General features: G+C 34.8%; 1 protein-coding gene across 1 annotated transcript in view; it reads left to right on the top strand.

Moving 5' to 3' along the window:
- spon1b (spondin 1b) overlaps nucleotides 1-25302 on the top strand; it is a 105086-nt gene that overhangs the window by 73711 nt on the left and 6073 nt on the right. The window contains exons 7-13 of the mRNA XM_088934825.1: nucleotides 10399-10463; nucleotides 18017-18218; nucleotides 19847-19987; nucleotides 20529-20604; nucleotides 21195-21377; nucleotides 23593-23763; nucleotides 24718-24885. Coding sequence (XP_088790951.1) covers nucleotides 10399-10463; nucleotides 18017-18218; nucleotides 19847-19987; nucleotides 20529-20604; nucleotides 21195-21377; nucleotides 23593-23763; nucleotides 24718-24885 — 1006 coding nt within the window. The remainder of the gene's footprint in view (nucleotides 1-10398; nucleotides 10464-18016; nucleotides 18219-19846; nucleotides 19988-20528; nucleotides 20605-21194; nucleotides 21378-23592; nucleotides 23764-24717; nucleotides 24886-25302) is intronic.

The following is a 25302-nucleotide window of genomic DNA, read 5'->3' as shown; positions in this document are numbered from 1 at the left end:
TTGCTGGGACCTGCATAAGAAAAGGCAGAGGGAAAGAGTGTTGTGGTCCTCACCCCCCGTGTTTTTTGTCCTGTAACAAATTTGGAGTTATACAGTACAAGGAAATCAAATAAATGGCAATTCCATTTTAATTAAGGTACAACATTGGAGGGTCTTCCTGTTACTTATCAAAACATGCAACAACACTTTAGATCAGCAAAGGGTGCAACAATTCCATTAACTAAAAACTAAAAAAAGCTGTTGTAAATCTTTGTCTTTGTTAAACGCTGAAGTCGAAGCCCCACGTTTCTGATTTTTTTGGATTGTACTGCTCACAGAAGTGACATACTACAGTCCATGAATAAGTATTTGGAGAACATGGTTCTGATAACCTTTTTCTTAGTATTACAGTACCTTCAAAACAATTCTCCATTGCTTATGAAACTCAAGATCAGTGGTGAATTTCTCCAAATCTAATTGGATATTGGCTGTTGGGTGACCCTGGCTTGTTTTCTGAAGTCTATATGTGTTGTGAAAATGGTTTAAATTATGCTTATTCCTTCATTCTCTTTGCCACAGAAGCACAAGCATAATAGAACACTCGCTTCTGCATTTGAACAAATCCATTCACTTTGTAAAGCACCACACTAGGCTTGAACTCTTTCGCCTCTGTGATTTATAAATGTAATTTTTGGTTCTGGCTTCCTATGCTATAATTTCCCTTTTCTTTTTGTCTGCTCTTTATCCAATAGAATAGTCGGCACATTAGCCAGATGAAAATGTCTATCACTGTACACCATGTAACAAACTTGTTTTGCCTGACTTTGGTCTTCAGGTTTTTTTGTACAGGAGAGGTTTTTTCAGCTTTACAGTAAAGCCATCTGACCTATTAGCAAGGGACCAGCAGATGGCAGTAAGGGGGTTGTTTACCTTGCTCTTCTCTGTCACATACTGTACAATGCAATTCCACAGTTGCATACCCTGAGTTGTACTTCTGGGGCTGCTCAGCCCAGTAGATGTGCACATCACATTACTTAAGCAATGAAAGGAGACTTCTAGCTTTGGAAGCCTTAGCATATAAGGAGACAGTAAATGTGATCCAATTTTTAACAAAAATCAGAACATTTTCTGTTACTGTTTCAATTTCAGATTTTGATATAGGTACATTTATATTCATATTCTTAAAGTTGTTGGAGATATTTTGAATTCCAGGCAATGCAAAATAAAACAGCGACAGCATGCCTTCAAAAATAACTAGTTTTAGAGCCCTTCCTCTATGGCAATGGCCAGTTCTGAAATGCAGACACAAACTGAATGCATTTTGTTTCATTATAAAAATTGCCAAGAGGTTCCAGTTCATTCTGTATTATTAAGTTTTGCCTTCAAGACAATATTTTCTGTAGCAGTGCTGAGATCCCCTGGCAAATGGTAACATGATTGTTATTTCATATCAGACATTGTTTGCAGTCCTCTAAGCACATTACTGGGATCATGGAATCGGAGGAACACTGTCTCATTCGATTGCCAGATGTTGAAAGGACTGACAGCAGGCTCCAGAAAAGACAAAAAAAATGCCTTGTTAGGGAAGCACATGCCATTGTTAGTCTGCCTAGGGGAGTAACACTCTGACAAACTATTGTAAAATTCATCAATTGTCAACACGCAATCACGTAAAAAAAAAGTTTCTGGATAGATATTCACACAAGGGATGCAGACAGGCTTGTGAGGTCACTGTGTGAGGTCAAGCAATAGCTGGGATTTTTTAAAAAGTGTTTTGGAGGTAAAAGAAAATGCTGCTGGCAGTGTGAAAAGCTATGATGTCAAGGACATGTCCCACTCCTTTTCCTTTAAGCTGCACCGCTATGTACAAATTTAACCAACAACAGCCATTTAGCCACTGTTTATTACCAACAATCTACCCCTCCAAAATCATTTTTTTTTACTGGAATCATGTGACTCAAACATGCTATGAGTGATTAACTTTTCAATCTTCGTATTTTTGGAGCTCACCTTTGTAAAGGCTTTAGCATTAGAACAGTGAAGAGAATATGAATGATGGACGTTAATTGGATGATGCACCACAGGGCTTTAATTTACCCTTTTCATTACAGGCACATTCATTGCTAGCTTGAACCATTCTCTTTGCGCCACAAATACCTCTTGGAAATTTTGTGTTGGGAATGAACTACTGTCAGACATAATGTGTGATATTTTACCTATTTTAGAAAGCCCAGAGATATTATCTTGAGAGGAGCTGGTTGCCGAGGAGACATGATAAACCAAGATATTTAAAAATTGCCACAAGGGAAAGGAGATTGATTGTAACATGCTTTTGTCATCTTGGCTAAAGAGTGCAAAGATTGTTTACCACCTAAACCACAGCACAGAGCATAAGCACTATACATCAAAGCCTCTAGATTTGTACATCTATAAGCACGACTTTAGTAAATTATTCCCTAACTCAGAAAAATATTAATATCAGGGGTGTCCTCTTTACTCAGTTGAAAGAAATCAACGTGTCCAGGATACCAAATCATTATGTTGCGGAGGTAAGTGGTGTTGCAGTCTTCTAGTAGCTAGGAAACTGGATTAACCTCCACTGATAAAATATGTTTCTCTGTGTTTATGTTCCTGTTAACAACTAACATGGTGGAGTGATTAAGGAATATGAAAGAAAAACAAGGAAATGCTTTTAAAAAAAAGGAATTAAAAGGAAAAAGGGTGTTAGTTGTTTAGTTGCCTTGGTATTAGGGTGGGTATAGTTATTAGTTTTGTACCAGAAAATAACATGTTGGTTTTAACAATTATTTAACTTTGTTTTCATGCATTAATAAAGTAATAGTACTTGATAGTAGTTCTCAGGGATTATAAAAGTTTTAACAGTTGTTTATTGTTAAACAATAACAAAATGTCCTTAGTTTAAATAGTTAATCACTAAAGAATTCAGTTCTCCTTCTCATTCATGCACACAATATACAAATAATCTGTTTTCCATTTTAATAATAGCATTGCATTTGTATTATTGCATTTACTATTTACAGTTAATTTATCATTAATAGTCACCACCTCTATATGGAAGTTACTTAATAGACACGTTATTGGTATTTACGTAGCTAAATAACTTTAAAGAAAACATAGGCAGCAGATACAGTAGTGTCCTTTCAAGAGCAGCAGAAGAAGCCGTCCTTACTTCTGTAATGGCTGTGAAAATAACCATCTTCATGATGATCTGCAGCTTTCAAATTCCTTTTTATCTTCTCTGGTGAAGACTGTGAATGATCATTTCCATTTTCAGAGCATTTTTAAAGGCACGGTGTGTAGCTTTGTGAAGTGTAAAACATGCCTCTCGGACTGGCAGTTCTTAATGCTCTGAGTACCACAGTGCTTTTCATCTTCTTTTTACTTTTAAAAATGACATCTTCACATTATGTTTTGCCTCCTTAATAAGGCATGTCCCTGATGTTATAAATGCAAACTTGAATTCTGCTGTAGGTGTCTAAACTCTTGGATGTCCTAAATTGAAATAAAATGTATATGATGACATCATGTCAAAAACTCAGAAGACAATGTTCTGCTAATGGAACAAGTTAAGGTTTAATCCATGCTGAAAAGAGAAGAAAGGAAACATAACGTTTCGGCTATGGAGCCTTCTTCTGGTGTGACACCCGAAGAAGGCTCCACAGCCTAAATGTGTTTCTTCTCTTCTCTTTTCAGCATGGATTAAACCTTTACTTGTTCCTTTGCAGCCTATGCATGCCGACACAGCTCCCTACTTGAACATGTTCTGGTAATTACCATTCTTTAATGGAAGTGGAAAGTGTGATACCATAAATGAGCTGAACATTACATATTAATTACATAATTACATGTAAATCTTTAATTAATTCCCTAGAAATAACTAATAGGAACAGTCACAATCCATAATATACAGTAAACATTTCTATTACAAGAATGGTGCTGCTTGTGAAACTACACGCATCTGTCTCATTGTCATTTTGGTAATATTGAAGAAAGGAGCAAAGCAACTAGAAAAACAACAAGCAATAACACATAGTTATTAACATAAGTTACAAATGCATTACAAGTATCATACTTGTACTTCCATACTTAATCTTGCATTTTATAACAATATTTTATACTTTTCTTATGCTTCACATGATCAACAACCCCTTAAACTACTGTATGTCTGTATCACTGTATCACGTCTGGTCCTGCAGTACCAAGTAACAATTTTCAATTAAGAGTATGGAACAATGGTGGAGTGTGAAATACTTTATTACATTACTTAAGTCATTTTTGTTTTCTGGACTTGATTGTAAGTACTTTTTTAAAATGAATTTCTGAAAAAATATTGTACTTTAATATACTGTACGTCTAAATATTTTCTCTAAACCTCTAGTTACACTCATTGCTGAAAGTCATGCACACTGTTTTCCTTGTAACTAATTTTACAACACTGTCCCCGTAACAAGCTAATATTCTTCCCAATACAATGCCTGGGTAAAGCAGTGACTTTCCAGTTTGAAATGATAATTGTTGATTGCTTGGTATCATATCAAGTTTTTTTGTATTTATTATAAAACTAAAGCTCCCTCTAATAATTACATGGAATCTCAGTTGGAAAGATGCATCATTTTACCCTGTGGAAAAAAGGGAGAGAAGGGTTTTTCATTCAGTGCTCACAGGTTTAGAAAGTATTTAATTTCCAAGTCTTAATCCTTGGTGGTTGGTTATTAGTTTTAAAAGGTAAAGAATAGGAGCTCAATCTCAATATGCAGAGTACATGTCAGTGGGGAGCAGAAGATGTTGGCGATAGGTCCCATGACATAGTAGCTATATTGGATTTTCTGTGAAACAAGCAGATTGCAGCATTTTGTTAATATATGCTTCCCACTTTCTTCTGATAATGAGTGTGAAAACTCAAAGACTCAAATTTCTCTAAGTAATGTGACTCATGCTTGTGTTTATTTTAGTCTCTCTTATTTAAGGTTTGGAAGTTGTATTTTATGCCCCTGAGTGCAGTTGCACATAAATATGAATTGATGTTTATTTATGTAAAAAAGATGAGTGAAGTGTATAGTCCTTACTTTTAAGATTTACAGTAAATATATATTTATGAGTGTGAATCAAAACATTATGGCTGGCACTTCTAACTTTTGCTACCTGATTATACCTCTGCTTAAATACTGTATCTAGAAATAAACCTTTTATTAAGAATGACTATATGTACTCATGTATCACTTTTGAATATTTTTTCTACCACCGGTATGAACCCAACAGACTAGAATTTCTATGTCCAACCTTTATATAATGAATTTCCTATTAAACATATAAGAATCAACGCCAAAAGGCTATTTTCATTCTGCAAGACTCGATTTGCTCTTCTGGTACAAAAGCAAAGGATCATGGTGGATCAAAACAAGAAATGTCAACCTGTTTCAATGATTAAAGAGAAGTAGGCAGAAAAATCAGTGCCCTTCACCTCTTTATCTGCACTGGTGATTTTTTTCGTCACATGGAAAGGACTGATAGAGGAAACAGTCATTGAGTGTCTCCTGAAGGATATTGTTGGCAAGATCAGTCTTGATTTCTTTCCATTTAAATTAGATCATGCTCTTCACAGTCAGAAAATATTATGCATCAAAAATTATTTTTTGATCCTTAACAAATACTGTACAGGTACAAGCAGCCACTGTTTTAGATATTTCCTAAGGACTTTATGGTAAATCTGTTAATTTTAAACTGTTGCAAAATTAATCAACAAGAAGCCTACTGCTATATAGAATGTTCAAGTTGAAGTGAAACATTTATGAAAATTATGAGTTTATATTATTTCTGAAAAGGGAATGTGGGGGAAGATTTTACCTTATATTTTTATTCACTGTGTACAGTATGTAAAGTATAAATGACAATTATGCAAATTTCCAACTTGTTCCAATATTGTACAAAAATTATTTGTACCTTTTCTGTTGCTTAGTTTTCTCCCAAAAATGTGAATTGGTGACATTGGCATTCGAAAGGTGTGGGCAGGTACCTGTGAGAGTCTAGTTTTCAAGATTAATTGTTTCTGGTTAAATTAAATTTTAAATGGATTTTAAAATGGAAACATTAGGTGCTATATATAGGCCTATTCCTTCTCAGTTGAACACTGCTTTTTCAGCTCTTGACATGTGAAAATTATTAGTTACACGACCTTTCGTGCAAACACATACAGAATACAAATTCTTAAAAGCTCATTCTTCCTTAAATATCTTGTGGTTTTAGTATGCTGTTTTACACGTTTTGGCTTTGAGTAAAAATATAGAACATTCAGTTGACATATGCTTGTACAATATCCAAAGGACATGTGTCTTCAACACAATATAATATTGTAGAATGTAAATTCTTGCTTCGTTCTACAGTATGTACGTGAGTTCCTTTAGGAGCTTTATAGTCGCGTCTGGTCTCTAAAGTTGCATACTCCATCAAGTTGATTTCCTGGCGTTTTATTTTACAGTTGGCATTTACAGCCCTGAAAAAACAGTAAATCACAAAGAACGTGTCAAAAGTAAGACTTATGTCCTTAAAGGACCATACCCTTCAAATATAGAAAAACATCAAACCCACTTTTAATTGGTAAATATGTCCTATGTACACCAGATTGTAGCTAATTAAAAATAATGTATTGTATATATTGGAGTGGCTTTGATAAAAAAGAGTGGTTGCCATTCTTTAATGTCAAAGACTTGCTGTATAAACTGATCCGATGGATTGTTCAAAGGACCTGGATTGTATTATGTAGCAAATAATCTTGGTTTTGTTGAAAAACAATAACAAAAAGTTATTAGACAAAATTCTTATGTCCCTGAATGGTGCGCATATTGAATGACTGGTTCTATCTCCAAGCATAATAATCTATAGTGCATTGATACAGTACTCAAAGGCAAGCACACCCTAAGATATTAAACTTTTTTTTAAATAAGGCTTTTATTTGTTCTTTTATTTTCTGCTAAAAGTGTTGACTTCCAGGGGCTCACTAATCAAAAATGACAAAAACAGATATGTTTCTCTGATCAAAATTTTATCATTGGTCCTTGTATGAAGTACATTTAGAGTACTTTATCATTCATGTTCTTTTAAGTTAATTCTAAATGCATATTTGGCAGGCCTTAACAAATATTATTGAGGTGTGATGACCACGCTGTGCTGGTGATGAATCCATTTAGTCTGGTCCACATTTTGACTGGATATTCAGGAGTAAGGAACGAAGCATCATTCTTCCACTAGTTGATAACCTATACATGCCAAAGGTTCATTTTAGTTATTGGGGGTATGCTGTAGGAGGAGATGCCAAATTATGTGCTGGGTAGCTAAAGTGTTAAGAATTACTAAACCGGAATATGCTTAAAATTCTTTCCCTGTTTTGGCTCATGAAATACAAATTGTTTCCCATCTCTTTTCTGGCAAGGAGACTGCAGCAGATGTAAATATTTGTTTATATACAAAATACGACACATAATATAAGAAAATCAAAATGGTAACATATGCACACAATTCTGTTTTAGATGGGTTATGCTAGTTTGATATGGACATTGTATTTTGAATAGAAGGAGAAATGCACTATGTTCCTAGATATTACAAATTGTTTTGATTAGTGTAAAAGTATTTGGGAGGCAGTGAACTAGATTGCATATTAATTGAGAACCTTTATTTTGCATGGGGATGTTTTCAAATGCCCTCATTCAGATGCCAGTCCATTGTAAGTGAGCTTTAATTTGCAGTGCCACATGCTGTTTAAATCTAGTATTGTCAGTAACTTTGCCACGAAAAACTGTTTCAAAGTCAAATGCTACCACTTGGATTTTTTTTCATTGGGATAAAAAATAAAAAAGCTCAATCTAAGCACATATCTGTTGTTTTAATAGTCCCATATGGTTACAACATCAATATATAGACAGCAAAAAGTAGCAGATACTGTATCTAGATATTTAAAACTTCATGGGGTATTGTTCACCAATCGCTGGGGAAGGAGGACACCATTTCTGAAGTGAAAGGATAGCATGTGGGATACGGCAATTACAAGTGATTTATAAAATTGCATTGTAGTCTAAGTAGGAAATGGATGTGCAGAATAGCTTTCTAGAAATGTTAAGACCCTTAAATAGAAACGGCCAATGTGCAGTGGAAGATGGGCAATAAATGTAGTTAGTGTTGCTGAGACATGCTTTTACAGGGCTTTTGCTGCTACTTTTTCAGGATACAGTTGTTTGGCTGATACTGGTTTATGAGTTTTTTGGGTGCCAATAGTACATTTCTCTGACTTTCCTTCCCAGCAGAGACAGTTGCTCTGTTTTCCTTCTGTAAATGTTCCACTGAAGGCTCATCAGCCCCCCCAAAAATGTTATATTATATAATGAATATGCCACCAAACTTATAGCCTTCATACAACATAACAAAATTGTCTGAAGCATGTTTGTTGCATAAATACAATAAATTTAAACTGGAACATCTGCAGGACTTAAGAAGCTTAATACTGGCTATTGCAAAAACTTATTTGTCTAAAATATTATTCTTTCCAAATATACTGCATGCCAAAACTATTTAATCCACAGCAATCAGTATTCCATTGATTCTTCTTTGGCATTTATAAAAGAGAATGAGCTTCCAGAACCTTTTTAATAGGTTCATGCACCTCGCAGTGCGTGCAGCACTTCTCCGGCTCCTTTAGATTATGTGACTTGCACATGCAAACTGCATTCTTTAATTCACACCACTACTCTTCCAACAGATTGAAGTATGGAGATTCTAATTGCATTAAGCAAAATCTGCAGTTTGTGTTCATATGGAACTTTGCCACAGACACCAGATTCATGAGGTCAATCTCAAATAATGCCAGAGTTAAAAAAAAAAAATCTTAGCTTTTGCCCCTGGTTGTGAATTCTCCTCCCTTCCAAACCACTTGAGATAAATCTTATATCTTTGAATTCCTTGATAGTGGACCCCAACAGTCAAAACTGGGATATCTTATTTTTTATAGCTGTCATTAGAGGTGGTGATAATTGATAATCTTTATCTTAAATCTTTGGATAACTCTGACTTTCCCATGGTAACATGATATTGAACATTATACCTCTGTTCTGTCTTTTTTAATAGGATAGTGACAATCAGGAGCATTTCCCAAGGCTTCTATAATCTTTCTGAGACTTTGTGAAAGATTCAGACGACTGAAAATCATGCAGATTAAATTTACAACATTTACAGTATACCGTTTTTATAGGCTTGGATCATTGTATAGAAATATTTAGAAATATTGTATTCTGTTCAGTTACATTATTTATTTTTCCCTACTACTTTTCATATATGTTATCACATTTCTAATTCATAAATTCAGATGAAAACCTATGTTGTGTTTTCTATATCAACTGTCAGTTGAGAGTTTCAAGGTTATGAATAAATATTGAGCTACTGTATATATGTATTCAGTTAAAATGATCTTACTCTGACTCAGGAAACATATGTACCAAAATATCTCTATTCTGGGTCTAATATTTTGAAATATGAATCTTAAGCTTTGTCATATGTTTAAGCAGCTTACTTGAAAGTCTAACTACAGGAGGCTTGTACTTCATGCTGTGAAGTCTAACAAATTTTCCATGAATTATTAGGCAAATATCTTGTCATGTGTCACAGTATTTAATGTGACTGTAAAATGAGTATTTTAAGACTAAAATTATTCTAAACAAATTTTCACCTAAGAAAAATAGGACTAACCTTTTGCAGAATGACAAGAGATCATGTCATGTAAGACATGATCAAATGTAGTTTAAATAGTACTGTATATTACATTCAGCTACCAATGAAGCTGTACTATTAATTTTATTTTTTTGCAAAGTCTGTAATCCATTGAATATCAACCAAAAATGTCATTTTAATGTATTAGTGAACAAAACCCTAAGCTTTTTTTTACAAATATTAACAATACATTTTTTTTTATACAGAAGTTTACAGAGAGGCTAAATCTGAATTTCACGCAGCTGTTCTTCTGTTCTGGTCATCCAGGAGATAGAATGACTATTTTTATTGCTCTCCATTAACAAGAACTGGGATATGACTTGTACTAGAACCCTTTCCAAATTCATTGACTTTGCAGGTATAAATGCCACAGAAAATTATGAATACTTTATGAAGCATTACTATTGTACTCCTATTGTAATGCTCTTATGAACCATTACTATTGTAATTATAATTACATTACTATTGTAATTGCCAATGCTGTCTTGGTTCCTTTTTAACTTCTCCCTTTCACAGAAGTTGCTGAACTTAAGCCTTCTTTCCTCTTTCAAAATGCTGTAATGATATCTGATTTTGTGCAAATGCTTTATTTACAGGAAGTTTCTTACCAGTTTGCAGTGGTTAAAACTTTGCTCTTGTTGTTTGCAGGGTGATGACGTTTTGACGGTCATCAAAGCAAAAGCACAATGGCCTGCCTGGCAACCTCTGAATGTGTAAGTAGGAAAAAGTCAGTATCGGACCACTGACTACTGGACAATACAGTACACAGAGTATTGGAATTTACAATGAAAGTTCAGGAGGTCTGCACCCTCCTCCATAGGGAGACTTTCCTTCCCAACATTCCTTGCTCCAAACCCTCCACCAGCTCGTCTTTGCCAAGTCCTGTAGTGGACCATTGTCCCCAAGTCTGTTACAACCAGAAAACATTCTAAGCATCCTCAGTTATTATGGGGCTTGTCCAGATCTCTTGAATGGTATCTGACCATTGTTTAAGACAACTTAAATAGAGTAATACAGGGCTCCAAAACCACAATACAATTTATTTAAATGTATTTTCCAGATTCGTATTTTTCTAACAACGCAGATGCCTTCACTGCAAAAGTGCCTACTTTTTTAACATGGGATACCAGGAGAACTGTATACAAGAAGTCTCCTTTAATAAAGCCAGAGATATTTAATAATAATTAAGCCAGAGATAGGTGGGCTGCCATTTGTTCTCAATTGTTCTTTGTTCTTATTATGAAGAAGACCAATAGGTCTAAACACATTAGCTGTATTTGCTGTGATTTGAATCAATGAAGTAAAATTACTTTTCCAAAGAGCTCTTTAAGGGCATGGACTCCATTTTAATGGGAGTGGCTGACATTATTTTCCCTTCATTAGAGGAGACAAATAATTTGCATTAATGTTAATTTACAGTAGTTACTGCATATATCAACATGCATATAAATAGTATATGCAAACTGGAAATACAGTATTAGTTCTTAAACAAATACCTTAAAGGGGAACTGTAACACTATTTTTAGATTTTATTGTAGAATATTTTTAGATTTTGGGGTTATAATGAATTGACAATGATGAGCCCATTCAAACCACAATGAAACTACCACGTACATGGAAGCATGTACAACCTTCAATTTACTTCACAAAAGAGACACAAAAGTTTCAATGCATGCATAGCGCCATGTTGCTGTCATTGTGTACAATTCAGAATGAGGCAACAAAACTTCTGATGATGCAAAAGCAGCCGTATTACTGTACATATACAGTATAGATTTAAGCTGAGAAAAGTTTGCTACTTTATTAATTTTAATTATTTTCATGAAACTGACACATGCAAGGGGACATGTTTCATAGGTACTTTATCTATGTATTGCAAAAAAAGAACAACTTGCCAACCAACTAAAATACACTCATATTCATTTTCAAGTTTTACAAATGTGCTCTACCATTAACATGTGTGGTTATTTTATGGTAAATCACATTTAAAAGAAAAATTCTAGCAGGATTTATATTTTTGGAGGACTTGCGCCATTGCCCATGTTGTCTATCACCTGAACAGATTTAGTAACTGGTCTGAGAAATTGGGACTGCAGTTCCCCTTTAAAAGTTTTTGTAAAGTGTGTTCGGAAGCTCATTTATTTTCTTAATGCACACTAAAATAATTTGGGTGATTTTTAATTGCTGATTACTTAAATACAAATTTGTGAAAATGTAGCCAAGGATAAAGAAATCCTTTCCCTTAAAATATACAGTATAAACACAAATAGTTTATGAAAATATTTGTTCTCTTTAACTCTTCTCTTTGTTTCACTAGCAATCATGTTGTCTCTTATTTAAATACTCTGCTACTAGAGTTAAAATGTTACAGTAACTGTACTTCTGCTACTATGACAGCAGAAGTGTACTTTATAAAACAAACATCGTCAATCATATTGTACTGTAACAAAGACAATCAAACATCTCCTCTATTTAAATGGCTTAACCAAGTTATATACTGTGATTTTAAACTGATGAGTATGACAGTTACAATCCTAGGTAAATTCCATGCATAATTTTACTATTTTGGAACATTAAAGCAAATAGCCAATTTCATGGTCAATCATTCATGTTCTCTGTAACAGTTTTCTTTTTGTTTTTTACTTACAGTATGTATTGATTATTATTTTTTGCAAAAGGAGGGTGCCTATTTTGTGTGTTTAATTAGGGCAAACAGGCATTATGAGTTTCCTGGGGGGGGTATGAAATTTAGTTAAATGACGTTTCGTCACACTTCCTACAGTATATATAGAATTAAGTCATTGGGATGACCTATTTTCCAAATGTATTTCCAATTAAAGCAAGAAACTTTAAATGAACTGAAAATAAAAATTAAATAATATTTACAAAAATGTAGTCATTATCTTGTTTTTTTATATAAGTTCAATAAAACTAGTTTAAATCTCCTAGGATTAAGGGTGAAGAACTGGGCATACAGTAATATTTCCATAATTCATCAGCAAGAAAGTAATTCATCCCTTGACATTTTGGAAACTTTAATGAAGCTGTTTGATATTTGAAAGTAATTTAAAATGCATAAAACACAAAGGCTCTCCCATGCTCACAAGGTCATTTAAAACCTACTTCTTTATCAACAGTTTTGCCTTATTACTATTAGGGTTTCTCATGCAATCTTGGACAGACATTCATTCAATTACATAACTCATAACTCAGTTAATGCTTTCATTGAAACTACAATATGAGACTTCCTATTTCATGACTGTGATTTTGTGATACTTAAACAAAATTAATCTTTTATCTTTGGAGAAAAAATAATGATCACTAATAGATACAGAATGCAATGATAAATTTTGATTGTATTTAAGATCAGTTATAAGAAAGATAATACCCTTATCGGTGCTACTGGTTATATAGGAGTATTTTCTACATATCTCCACCACAGAGCCATGCCAGACCTATCAAGGAACGTGATTGTTTTTGAGTCACATTTCACCTTTGAGCTCAAGATAGAGTAGTGGCATTATGGAGTCTGAAGATTACAGTATCTGGGCTGCTCTGAAAAGAAGTGACAGTACATAAACTGAGAAAATCATATTCAGACACCCTGTAAATTACTGTATAGTTTTTGACAAAAACAAGCAAAGGGAAGGTTTATATTGAAGCCAAACAACAGTAGCAAAAGTCCCCAAAGAGTTAACTTGGCTACAGAGACCTTTTGTTTGAAATCTGCCATTCCTTTGTCAGGATAAGATCTGAAACTAGCCTAAAGACTTGCTTTCAGATCTCAATCACATTTGGCAGAGTGATTTCTTTTCCTCAGTTTTTTGTCTTTTTCTTTTACTTATCATCAAGGGGGGATTAGGCTGTAGGTTGTTTCTACTGCCAGCTGTATTACTTTTTGATGATCAGAAACAAACAACTACCAAAATATTATCCTGAGGGAGGTCATATCTATCACAACACAGCAGCTGCCAGCTGGGCCTGGGTTAAAACTGAGAGTTACAAGACATGACATTACAGTGGGTTATTTATAGGGCTAGACTGTATTAACGATACTCAACTACTTAATGCACCTGTTACTAACCTTTCTGTAGTTGTAAGATAACTGCTTTTTTCATGAGATAATAGTCCTTGATAGTTTAAGAAGTAGTCACACCCTCAGAACGCTCTGTTGAATAACAGATTAAATTTAGCATAATATAAAAGTGTGACCATGAAAAAATGAATATTGGCAAAATTATGCCTTCAGTAAATGTTTTTTTTTAAATAGTAAAAGATCATTCATAGGTCTTGCAGCTCTAATAATTGTGTCTTACGTGGGCTGCTAATATTTGTACAGAAATAAGTTTTTTTTTCCCCCATTGAGTGAACAAACTTTTCCGTACACTGTAAATCAGTGTGGTCTTAATTTTATCTTCAGCTGCCACATTGGACAATATAAAGACACCTTATAATTGGTAAGGATGCCTATCTATCAAACCAGATGTCAAAGCAGTAACCTTTTGCGTTATGGTAGTAGAAAACATTTTCACAGGTTTGTGACTCTGGTACTTCACAGAGTCAAGGGCATTTGCAGTTACCCGTTGCCATGGAAACAGTGTAGTAGCCTTCCATGTCTTACTGTTTCTCCACATTATCTTCTTATGGGTATTTCCAATATTTTCCTTCCAGTGGAGAACCTCTTCTTAAATGATTTGTAAAGCAATGGGGGTACTTTTTTCTTCCCACCGGGTGGACATCCACTCTGCACCATGGTAATGTTTTTGAATAGGGAGGCACTTATATAAAATAAATGTATTGCATGCACTGACCTCAACCCTGCGTCTACAGGATGAAAAAGACTAGCAGTATAAAGGGATGTTTAAATAACTAGCAGTCACTGTCCCACTGACAAGTGTGTGATAATAAGCAAATACAGTACATTTTTTAACGGTTCAGCCTACAGCTTTTATTTTAGTTCATAGTTAAATAAATTCCATTTATAGCAGGACAAGAAGAAGCAGAGCACAAAGATAGCACTGGAAAATGGAAGACTGGATAAACTGTTCCTGAGTTAATGTATGAATATATTACTGTATATGTTTTACGTGCATACTTCAATAATATTCAATTATCGGATCTCATGTTGTGCGCTAATGCATCTAGCACATTACTTTGGGAAATGTTAATACTCAGGTCAGTTTTTTGAATGTGGATTTATATACATTTAAGTGATACATTTAGAGAATTTTACTACGGTTGGGGTCATCAAAGCAAGTAGCCAAGGTGAAGCTCATTCAATAAAAAACAGGCTGCATTTACATTTAATGATGTGGCTTTTTCCTGGTAATAGAAGCATAATAGTTCTGGTCATTTCTGTTCAATAGTTTGCACAAAGAAGAGACTCAAATTACTCAGATGTTTATTCTGTAACTTTTTGAAGTACATGTACAAAAACACGAACTCACAACTTATATAGGTGTCATTCTCAGAAAAGTAAATCATTGTGTCAGATGGTGTGATGACAGTATTTGAAGGACAATATGTTAAAAAAAGAGAAAAGTATATAATGGGGAGCAGAAAAGCACACACACAGGGCAAGCTGACTGGCTACACTAAATGGCATCTACAGTAAATATGCTTTGCATTCAGTGCACAGTGCTGTGTCTTACCTTCTTCAGGTTATCAGATATGGTGTCTCCAATGTTATTTTACCATTTATACAAAAGAGTGCTAAAATAAGAGCATGCAGTATTTTTAATGCCTTTCTTCAACCATTGTAACCATTGCAAGAAGCTGTTGATTATTCTAAAAACTGCTAATTTTCTAATTCAATCTTTAGGAAACTGACAAATTTTAAATGACATTTTTATCTACCAGACTAAAAAACATTTAATCTTGAGGTATCACAATGTGGCATGCTTGGGTTTTATTACAGTCTTTATTTTATAGCTTGTCATCTGGGTGAATGTATTCTGAAAAATACTGCTCCTAGGTAAAGTTTATTTACCCTAACCACATAACCACTAAATGTACACAACCAGATATTTGTCTGACAAGATCTCGTTTCAAACAGAAATGACACCTACAAGATAAACTGCATCTCTCTTAAGCTGATTTATGGTGTGAAAAAGTAGTAGCTGGACAAAATAATGAAACACGATACTGTATTATAAAGCATGAAAACCATTTACATGGTTACCACTTTGTGATCATATGGAAAATGCCCTGGGAACAACAACACGTTATGTAACATAATTACATTGATGACACTTTTAAAGCTATGTGCATAAAAAAATACTACTGTATTTCCAGCAAGTACTTTAGAAAGTCGTAACACAGAATTCCTTCTAATGCTCTTAAAAATGTTTTGTTTGTTGAGCCTGGATTTTGAAAGTCACATTGAAATACAAGTTAAAAAACAGTCCATGACTATTCATGTTTGAAATGTATAAGACAGCAGAAGAAAATGTAGTACAGTATGCCTTTGAAAAGGTTATGATAAAGATGCCGAGATGTTGCTGTAACCACTGCACCTTGTTAAGCCTTTTCCGTTTCTGCTGTGTACTTGCTGAACTTTGATACTGTATATAATCACTGTGCTTCTTTGTGCCTGACCTGGCTTTCAAAGAGATGTTGTGAACTTTAATTCCTTGTGTTAAGTAAGTGGCAACTGAAACCTTAGGAGAGGGGTTTTATAGGCTTCAGTAAAAATGAAAATAGTCTGTTAAAATACTGTAGGTATACTGTACATACACATACAAAAATAATTTATCCATGCATTTTATCCAGTACATGGTCACAGGGGAGCTGGCACCTATGCCAGCATGCAACAGATATAGGGCCAGATTATTCTGAGAGGCAAATTAACCTTCCAGTATGTCTTTGTGCTGTGGGAGGAAACTGGAGCTCCTGGATGAAACCAACATGAACACAGGAAGAACATACAAACTCCACACAAATATAACCCAGGGAACTGAACCATGTGAGGTTGAACATTGAACCACCAGCTCTGTGAGGAAGCAAATTTTAACCACCACATACAAAATTAACCAATTATTTGCAAGTTTCACAGTATCCAAAGATGAAAAAAAAACGGCCAAGAAAACATTTAATGAGCCGTTCCTGAAGCAGAATAACAGACAAAATGGCAAAAAGGCTTATCTGACTCAAATTCTGTACAGAAGCCAATTATAACAGATTGAATAATGCACAATAGTAATGTGTACCCAGCTGTAAATCAGGCTAATTTGCTCTATTGAATTTGGTGCTTTGATTAAGTATATTTTCTTGCCATTCTCTACTACACTGTGATAAACAATGAGACTAATGCACTCTGCATTCCCATGAAGCTCTCTGGTGTTCTTCCATGCTTGATTTTGCAGTTATTTAAGGTTCATTTAATCTTAACTTGAAGCACTGTTGCACTATGTTGTTTTATTTGTGTAACTCAAGCAATATGGTTACATGAATAGAAATCATTTTAGAGTCCACATACATACTCTTTGTTAATGATTTTGTGGTTTGCTGTGCTTACTTTGTGACAGAGTTCACCATTTTAAGACTGCAATTTCAAATTGTCCACACTATGGAAATCACAGTTTAATTTTTAGTAATTGAAGAGGATTCATATAGGATAAAGTTAGATGAGGCTACTACTTTGAATTAAAAATGCCTTGGTTGTGTTTACCCCTGCCAGTGCTGTTTTATACAAAAAATATGTTTAAATCATGGTTTAGTTTAAATAATGAAAGACACAAGAATTTCACAGTTCCTCTCCATAAGCATCAGTGAACTCAGCTACTCTAAAAGACTGTCTCTTCTACTGCAGCAGAACACTAAAACTACCTAAACACTATAAACTAGTGGGAGATCATACAGTCAGATTCTCACACCTGACAACAGTGGAAATGTTTTGGAAATAGAGAAGGCCTAATAGAAGTATGATTGTGGTATTAAATTACCCTTAAATCATGTTTTAAAGGTATCTTGTGTGTATGTTATACAAAATGGTGGTGTAAAATTCTCTTTTGTCTCATGAATATCCATTCTCTCCTGTTTACACTGAACTCTGGCACCTTGTCTTTTACAAACTAAGCACTAACTCTACAGTACAGTATGTCTGGACATGTCCCTATGTTTAATGGTTTGAGAGACATTTTTTGCCATCTCTGAAAACCATGTGAGTGCTATTGCATCTCTAACAAGTTTGATTTCTGAAACTGGCTTCAGGGAAAAGATACCATATAACACATAATCGTCTTCTAATCTGCAATGTGATTTACAGGAGAGCGGCGCCCTCTGCTGAGTTCTCGGTAGATAGAACACGACACCTGATGTCCTTCCTCACAATGCTGGGACCCAGCCCGGACTGGAACGTAGGACTCTCAGCTGAAGACCTCTGTACAAAGGAGTGCGGCTGGGTTCAGAAAGTAATTCAGGACCTGATTCCTTGGGATGCTGGCACAGATGATGGAGTTACTTATGAGGTAAACAGTGAACAGAAGGAAGCAACAATATATTTTGGTAACAATGCGGTGCACTATGTTTTTCAATTTATTAAGTCCCCCCAACATCTATTTTGATGCTACTATAACAGGACTGATTGTAATTTAATTAAGGCAAAATACAGTTTAAGTGGGGCAAGTCAATATATAATTATTTTTACATCTCATATATGGTTAAATGCTCTTGCATTATCTGGATTATCTTCTGTTTTTCATTGAAATTAAAAAATATAATATTGAGAAACATGTCTGCAAAATACATCATTGTCTTTGGTATTGATGTTGTTACTTGGGTATTCCATAAGCTGGCCTGATTTCATTTGAAGAGTAGGACAGCACAGGTTAGATGCTTGAAAAATACTAAAAATCTGTTGGGTTTTCGTGTTAAACACAAATCTCTCTCAAAGTGTGGATCATTTACAAAAATGCAAGGCGCATGGGTACGTGTACTGAACATGAGTACGGTATATATAAATAATGTAAATTCCCATGCAAAATTGCAAGAAAAATAAGACCTTTCTCCCATGGCTTCTCGCGTTTCTGGTAACATTCTCATTAAGCTTGTATTTGAGCACACTGTGATACAAGAATAATTCAGAATTCTTGTAATTCAGAATGCCAATAGCCACTTCATGTGGTAACCAAATGCAGCCGGTGTATTGGTAAGGCTGAGTAATAAGAACACCAAGGGGTACTATTGTATAAGCTTGAAACATGCTGAGCTTCCAAACATCCAGACATTCTGCCTGTAGGATGTTTTTTCAGTGTAGATGAATGATTCCACTACACAGCACCGAGAGGCATTAGCACAGCTACTTCCCAGCTGAAATTAATGGGAGAGGGACATTCCAAACACCAAGTCTGTTTATACAGTTTTGTATCATCATTAATCATCTCCTCTAAACTTCCATTTGTCAAAACATAGAGCTGAGCTGGGCTGATTCCCTGAAGGTCCCTGAATGTGCTCACACCTATTTTTATTTTAAATCTATACTACTGTAGATATTTTTGAAAATAAAACATCATCCCCTGTGAATGGTCTTTTCCTGTTGATTCTTTTGAACAGGAATGCTCTACTTTATCGTTACATTTCAAATGGCCAACCTTCAGAACTTTGTACACTTTGTATTGGCTTAAAATGAAAATGGCTTAAAACAAAATACAGTATGCTGTATTTAGTATAATATACTAAAATAAATATAGATGGTTTTTTTTTACTATAGAATCTGTTTTTTTCACTAAACAGAGGCCCTAAGATAATATAAATGGATTAACTTTACCTTTCCTACATACAGTACAGGGTTTTTTTAGAAGACAATGCTGTACATATTAGTTTAAATAGCTTCTTATGCGTCATTCCATAAACACATTTAAATATTAGCTTTTTAAACTACATCTGTGAAAGGTTAAGGGTGAACCAGTACGAAAACAACAGGGGATAATGATATAAATCACTCATAAAAGGTTATTACACAGTCAATAAATTATGCATATTGAGATCAAATGAAGTAGCTCTTACCAGATGGTTTCACAGATATAGAGCCCAGCGATAAAAGAAATACTCTGATTATGTTTGACTTTTGCTTTCTGTTCTGTACTGATAATTTCAGTCGCCCAACAAACCAACAATTCCTCAAGAGAAAATCCGACCGCTGACCAGCCTTGACCACCCACAGAGTCCATTTTACGATCCAGAGGGAGGTCCTATTACTCCAGTTGCCAGAGTAGTCATTGAGAGAATTGCAAGAAAGGTAAACGTCATCCTGCTTGCCATGCCTTTGAGATACTCTCTCTTTACAGGTGACTCGGCATTATCAAGCTATAGTACTGTATGTCTCTGTAATTCTCATGCTCTTTTATTGTTTGAACTCTGTCACTGCATTTATTAGTACAAAGCAGCATTAATGTTAATGATGCCTCATTTACTTTATAGTAATAAAGAAATGTTTGCAATGGAGTGGAGAGTTGGGATAGGGGAGTTAAATTACATGTTTCACAGGACTGGTTAGACATATATGAATAGAATCTCTTTGAAAATTATTGAAATTGTAACCATTTTATCCATCCATTTAACTTTATCCAGTAGAAGGTCGCTGGAGACGCTGGAGGATCCTAACTCAGCAAGTAACAGGCATAAGGCGAGATACAACTTGGATGGGACACCAGTTCATTGCAAGGCACACTGCGACACAAACACAAAAACTCACATCTTTCTTTTGTGATCCATATGTGGTCTTGACTAGATTATCAAAACCTTTCCATGATAAATCATTTTGCATTTTCTATCCACAGGGAGAACAGTGTAACATTGTACCTGATAATGTAGATGATATTGTAGCAGACCTTGCCCAAGAAGAAAAAGAAGAAGGTGGGGATTTTTATAGCATTTGAAATGTCAGTGCAAGACGGGGATATAACTGGGCTTGAGAAACCACTCTGTAAAAGTAAACATATTCTGAAACAGGAAGGAATTTCAGAGGTTTGCTTTAATGAGGTTTAAAGACTAACAAGATTTGTGGAGCAGTGGCATAGGGTTTGGATGTTAAAATCCCATGTGGGACACTGCTGTTGTATCCTTGAACAATGTACAGTACTTGCATCAAATTGCCCCAGTCGGTACCCTGCTGCATAAGTGCTTATCATTGCAAATGAGAATGTGTTCTCAATTGAGTTAACTCATAATATTAAGTAAAAGAAAAAAAGGAATCTCATTTTAAAGCTCTGATCGTCTATAATTTTAAAATGGGAGTATTTCTGGTTATACACTCGAGACCTATAATATTACAGCAGTCCATTAAATACGAATACTTCAGATTTCATGTATTAGGTGTTTAGAATTTTTAAATTTATACATTTTAAATTATATCTGAACTGATAATGTTTTTCTGGTGCCAGTCTGCAGAAAATTCTGGTTGTGATGTTTCTACAGTACATCATGAAATCTTACCTCCTTTGTAGATGACACGCCTGAAACCTGCATCTATTCCAACTGGTCCCCCTGGTCCGCCTGCAGTTCCTCTACCTGTGAGAAAGGAAAAAGGATGAGACAGAGGATGCTTAAAGCCCAGCTAGACCTCAGTGTGCCCTGCCCACATACCCAGGATTTTGAGCCTTGCATGGGCCCTGGCTGCAGTGATGAAGGTGAGAAACAACAAAGACCTTTGGGTTATTTTCCGCATGACATTGAATGTGATCTGTTTTCCGCTCGTCCATAATTCCCTTATCTTCAGCTCTAAGGTGCTAGGAGGACCAGTGCTTCCTAAGCACCCTCTGATGACTTCAATTCAGACCCTTTTTGACAAAGTTAACCTCATTCATAAACATTTGCAATATGATGTTGAGACGCTACTCTGATCAACTTGGCAACTGTATAACATCACATTATACTGTATTTCATGTTTGTTTCTTAATATTCGTAAAATGAGTCCAAACTCAGATGTCAACAATAAATGCTGTGGAACGTGATGGAAATAGCAGACTTAATAATGACATATTCTCTTATATCTTTTTTTTTAATATGAAAATATGAAGAAAATGTTCATTGTTGTGTTACCAGGTCATTAAAGGGAATAAAGTGGTAAGAAATAAAGGGTCAGACCTGGTCATGCTTTGGGAAAGAGAATCAATAAACCCTTCTCTCTTTTGTATAGAAGACAAAAAAACACTGCTGAGATCAATACATTGTCCTGCTTTGATAAAAGGTCTTACTTTCAGAGATGTGTTTTTTATAACGTTCTGACGTCTTAACATTATGTTTGAAGTTAAAAATATAGAGGTAAGCAGAGATGGTTTTGTGCAAGACTGTGTTCATGGGGAAACCTTCAGAGCAGTAGCCTAGTCACTCAACTAGAATGTTGTGATCCCTACTGTGGACACTACTACTGTACCCTTGAGAAATGTACCCTACCCATGTGTGTTCCTGTCTACCCAGTTGTATTAATGGATACCAACATTGGCGGACTGCATGTGTTATTTTCTTTTTTTCAGTTTCTTTCCTTTGATCATGAACTCTTTGTGTGTGCTTTGAGTTAAGTGCTTATAAAATGTATTATTAAACTATAGTCTAATAAGATAATATAGCTAGTAAACTAGAATATTTTACGTGAATTATCCATAAATAGAGTATGTTTGAAAAAACACCATCAAAGACACAAACAAAATTCAAAAGGATTTAGACAAATTTCAAGACTGGGCAAACATTTAAATCTGAATCTAAATATAAATAGTATAATCTTCAGATGGGTTTTTAAAATCCCAAGTCTGAAGTAAAAACAAGCATGATTAAAGGCAGCTTCTCCCATTACATTCTGCATCTAGTTTTTGTGTCGGAAGAAGACCTTTTTACTTGTTTTTCCTCAAACTTGACAGTTTGGATTCTCTTTAAACATTCAGTCCAGGGTACATTATTGAAAATCCCAAGAGATACATTTTACTTATTGAGAGACCATAGTTTTGTCAGGGGTGATATGTGTTTGGATTCGTTCAAGGCTTTTGTTTTCCTCAACCATACAATATTGATTAATAAACCTGCTATTTCAAGCGTTCATTTTTCAGATCTGAATTGCTTTTGTTCTTATTCAATAGTCCGTTAAGAATTCAAACTGATTAATAATGCACTCCCTCCCTTCCACTGGGCCTCTGGGGTCCTCATCAGGGCCACTTTTATTTACAGGTTTTATTAATGATTCACTTAGTTCTGCTTTATTAACTAACACTCACTTTTGTTTTCAATCTATCAGCCCTGAAGTAAAAGAAGATCCTGCTTTAAAGGTCCTATCTTAATGATCCCATCTGAAACATATTTTTTACCAAAGAATGCAACTGTAATATGTAATATGGCAAAGCTAAAAGCATAGGATACTTCAGTACAAATTGTTTTTTAATGGAAACAGATTCATTTTAGTGGAGTAAATATATAAATATTAATACAGTGAGCTTGAGATTGCATGTCTTTTAAAATAAATCAAATAAATCAAATTTATGGTAAAAAGTATAACAACTTCTGTGTGATTTACTGTCGCTTTCTCTAAGAAACGGGTTCAGTATTGTTCACCTAAGTTTTTTTTAATCAAAATAGAGGCCTGAGGAGATTTATGATAAATAAATCAGATTTAATTTGAAGCAGAAGATGTATTCTATTGTCAAATGAGGTAATGTCTGCCCATCGCAATAAAATTGTTTAGGAATGTTTTTGTAATTAATCATACGTGGCAAACCCCAAGAACCCATATTATATCCTGTACAATTGTCGTAAATATTACTACTAATTGATCCCAAGCTATGTGTCATGCCGACAGTAACAATATAGTTACAGTAACTGTTCATAAACTAAACTAGTAGGATTGTTTCCATCTAGATGCATCTACCTGTATGATGTCAGAGTGGATCACATGGTCTCCCTGCAGTGTTTCCTGTGGAATGGGCATGAGGTCTAGGGAGAGATATGTCAAACAGTTCCCTGAAGACGGCTCCATATGTACCTTGCCAACGGAAGAGACTGAAAAATGTGTTGTCAATGAGGACTGCTGTGAGTTTATTTACTTTGATTTTTTTTTTGGCACAAGAGGTCTAATTTTCAAGAGGCATCCTCTAGAAAGCTTCAGAGGCTACCTGTAGAATCATCTTTAGAATAATTTGGAAACTATTTGCACAATTGAAATTCTTCCAGTTTGCACAAGACTACTCAATCCCCTCCATATTCTTCAGCTGTAAATGCACCTACATTTTTGATATCATAAAATTTCTCTCCTATTTTAAACTTAAATTACATGTACAAGCATATGATTTGAACTCCATTACAAAACCTAAATTAGGTGTAATTCTAACTTTTTTAGTTTTTTTAGGCTCCATACTAAGGTGGACCTGGTGTTACCTCTTAATCAGTTACAAACAGCTGGCAATAAAGATTGAGTGAGACCAATATCTTTTATTAATTGCGAAAAATAACAGAGAAAGTATTGCTGTTCAGAAAGTTCAGAAATGCATTAGTCCTTATGTTCCCAAGTATAGACCACCTGTGACTAGTCAAGCGTTTTAACAGGTTTTATTTGGCTTACTTTTAATTAAGCAGTACCCCTTTAAAGCAAATGTATAGTCTGCTTTATTGTTAATTCTAGTATTTTATGTTCTCCATAAAGTATTAGTTAACAACAATATACTGTATCTCTCCTATGACTAACCAAAGCATTCTCTTTTTTCCAGTGAATTTTCTTTAATTTATATTTGTTGTCATTTCGTTTTAAGCTATATCAGTTAAGGAGACCATGTGCTTTTATCTGTTATCATCAATTTAGTTTGTGATTTATGGGTGAGGTCATGCACCATGCATGCACCTGGCTGGAGTTGGATTTAAAGCAGTGAGCAGAAATCTGTGAGGTATAAAAGTTCTCTTTAGCTGGGTTAGAAATAGAGTATACTGTACAACATGTAATATAATATTTTAACTATATACATTAAATTATTATTTATTTGTTTCTATTAGCATCAAGCAGCTGCCTTGTGACAGAGTGGGGAGAATGGGATGAATGTAGCGCCACCTGTGGGATGGGTATGAAAAAGCGAGAGCGAATGGTCAAGATGCCTCCTTCTGATGGGTCAATGTGCAACTCAGAATTAACACAGGTGGAGAAATGCATGATGCCTGAATGTCGTGAGTAACCTTTTTGTCATTTTGGGATTGTTTCCCCATTACTACAGTACATTACAGGCTCACAGAGACTTGATCTGTGTATAATACTTGATCTGTGCATAGATTCATATTTCTACACTGCTGTGCTATAACAAAATGAAAACTCAAATTCAATGTCAAATATTAAAGAATAGGCCCTTGGAGACACACATACTAGTATTTGTGTACCATAAAAATTGTTTTTTATTGCATCGTGCAGCTGAACACGTCACTATTTACTCATGACCACATACCGAGGGGTTCTTAAGGGTAAACAAAATTGGACGCAAGTTGACGGATTTAGCTATGTAGCTTTAACGTTTACCCATTGATACACACAATGATGAATTGATGATGAGGGAAATACTCAGATCTCTGTTGTTTTGCTTCTTAATCCAA

This window comes from Atractosteus spatula, chromosome 16 (genome assembly GCF_055471065.1).
Source record: "Atractosteus spatula isolate fAtrSpa1 chromosome 16, fAtrSpa1.hap1, whole genome shotgun sequence".
NCBI lineage: Eukaryota > Metazoa > Chordata > Actinopteri > Semionotiformes > Lepisosteidae > Atractosteus > Atractosteus spatula.
The sequence above is the reverse complement of the archived record's forward strand: the minus strand, read 5'-3'. Positions and strand labels throughout refer to the sequence as shown.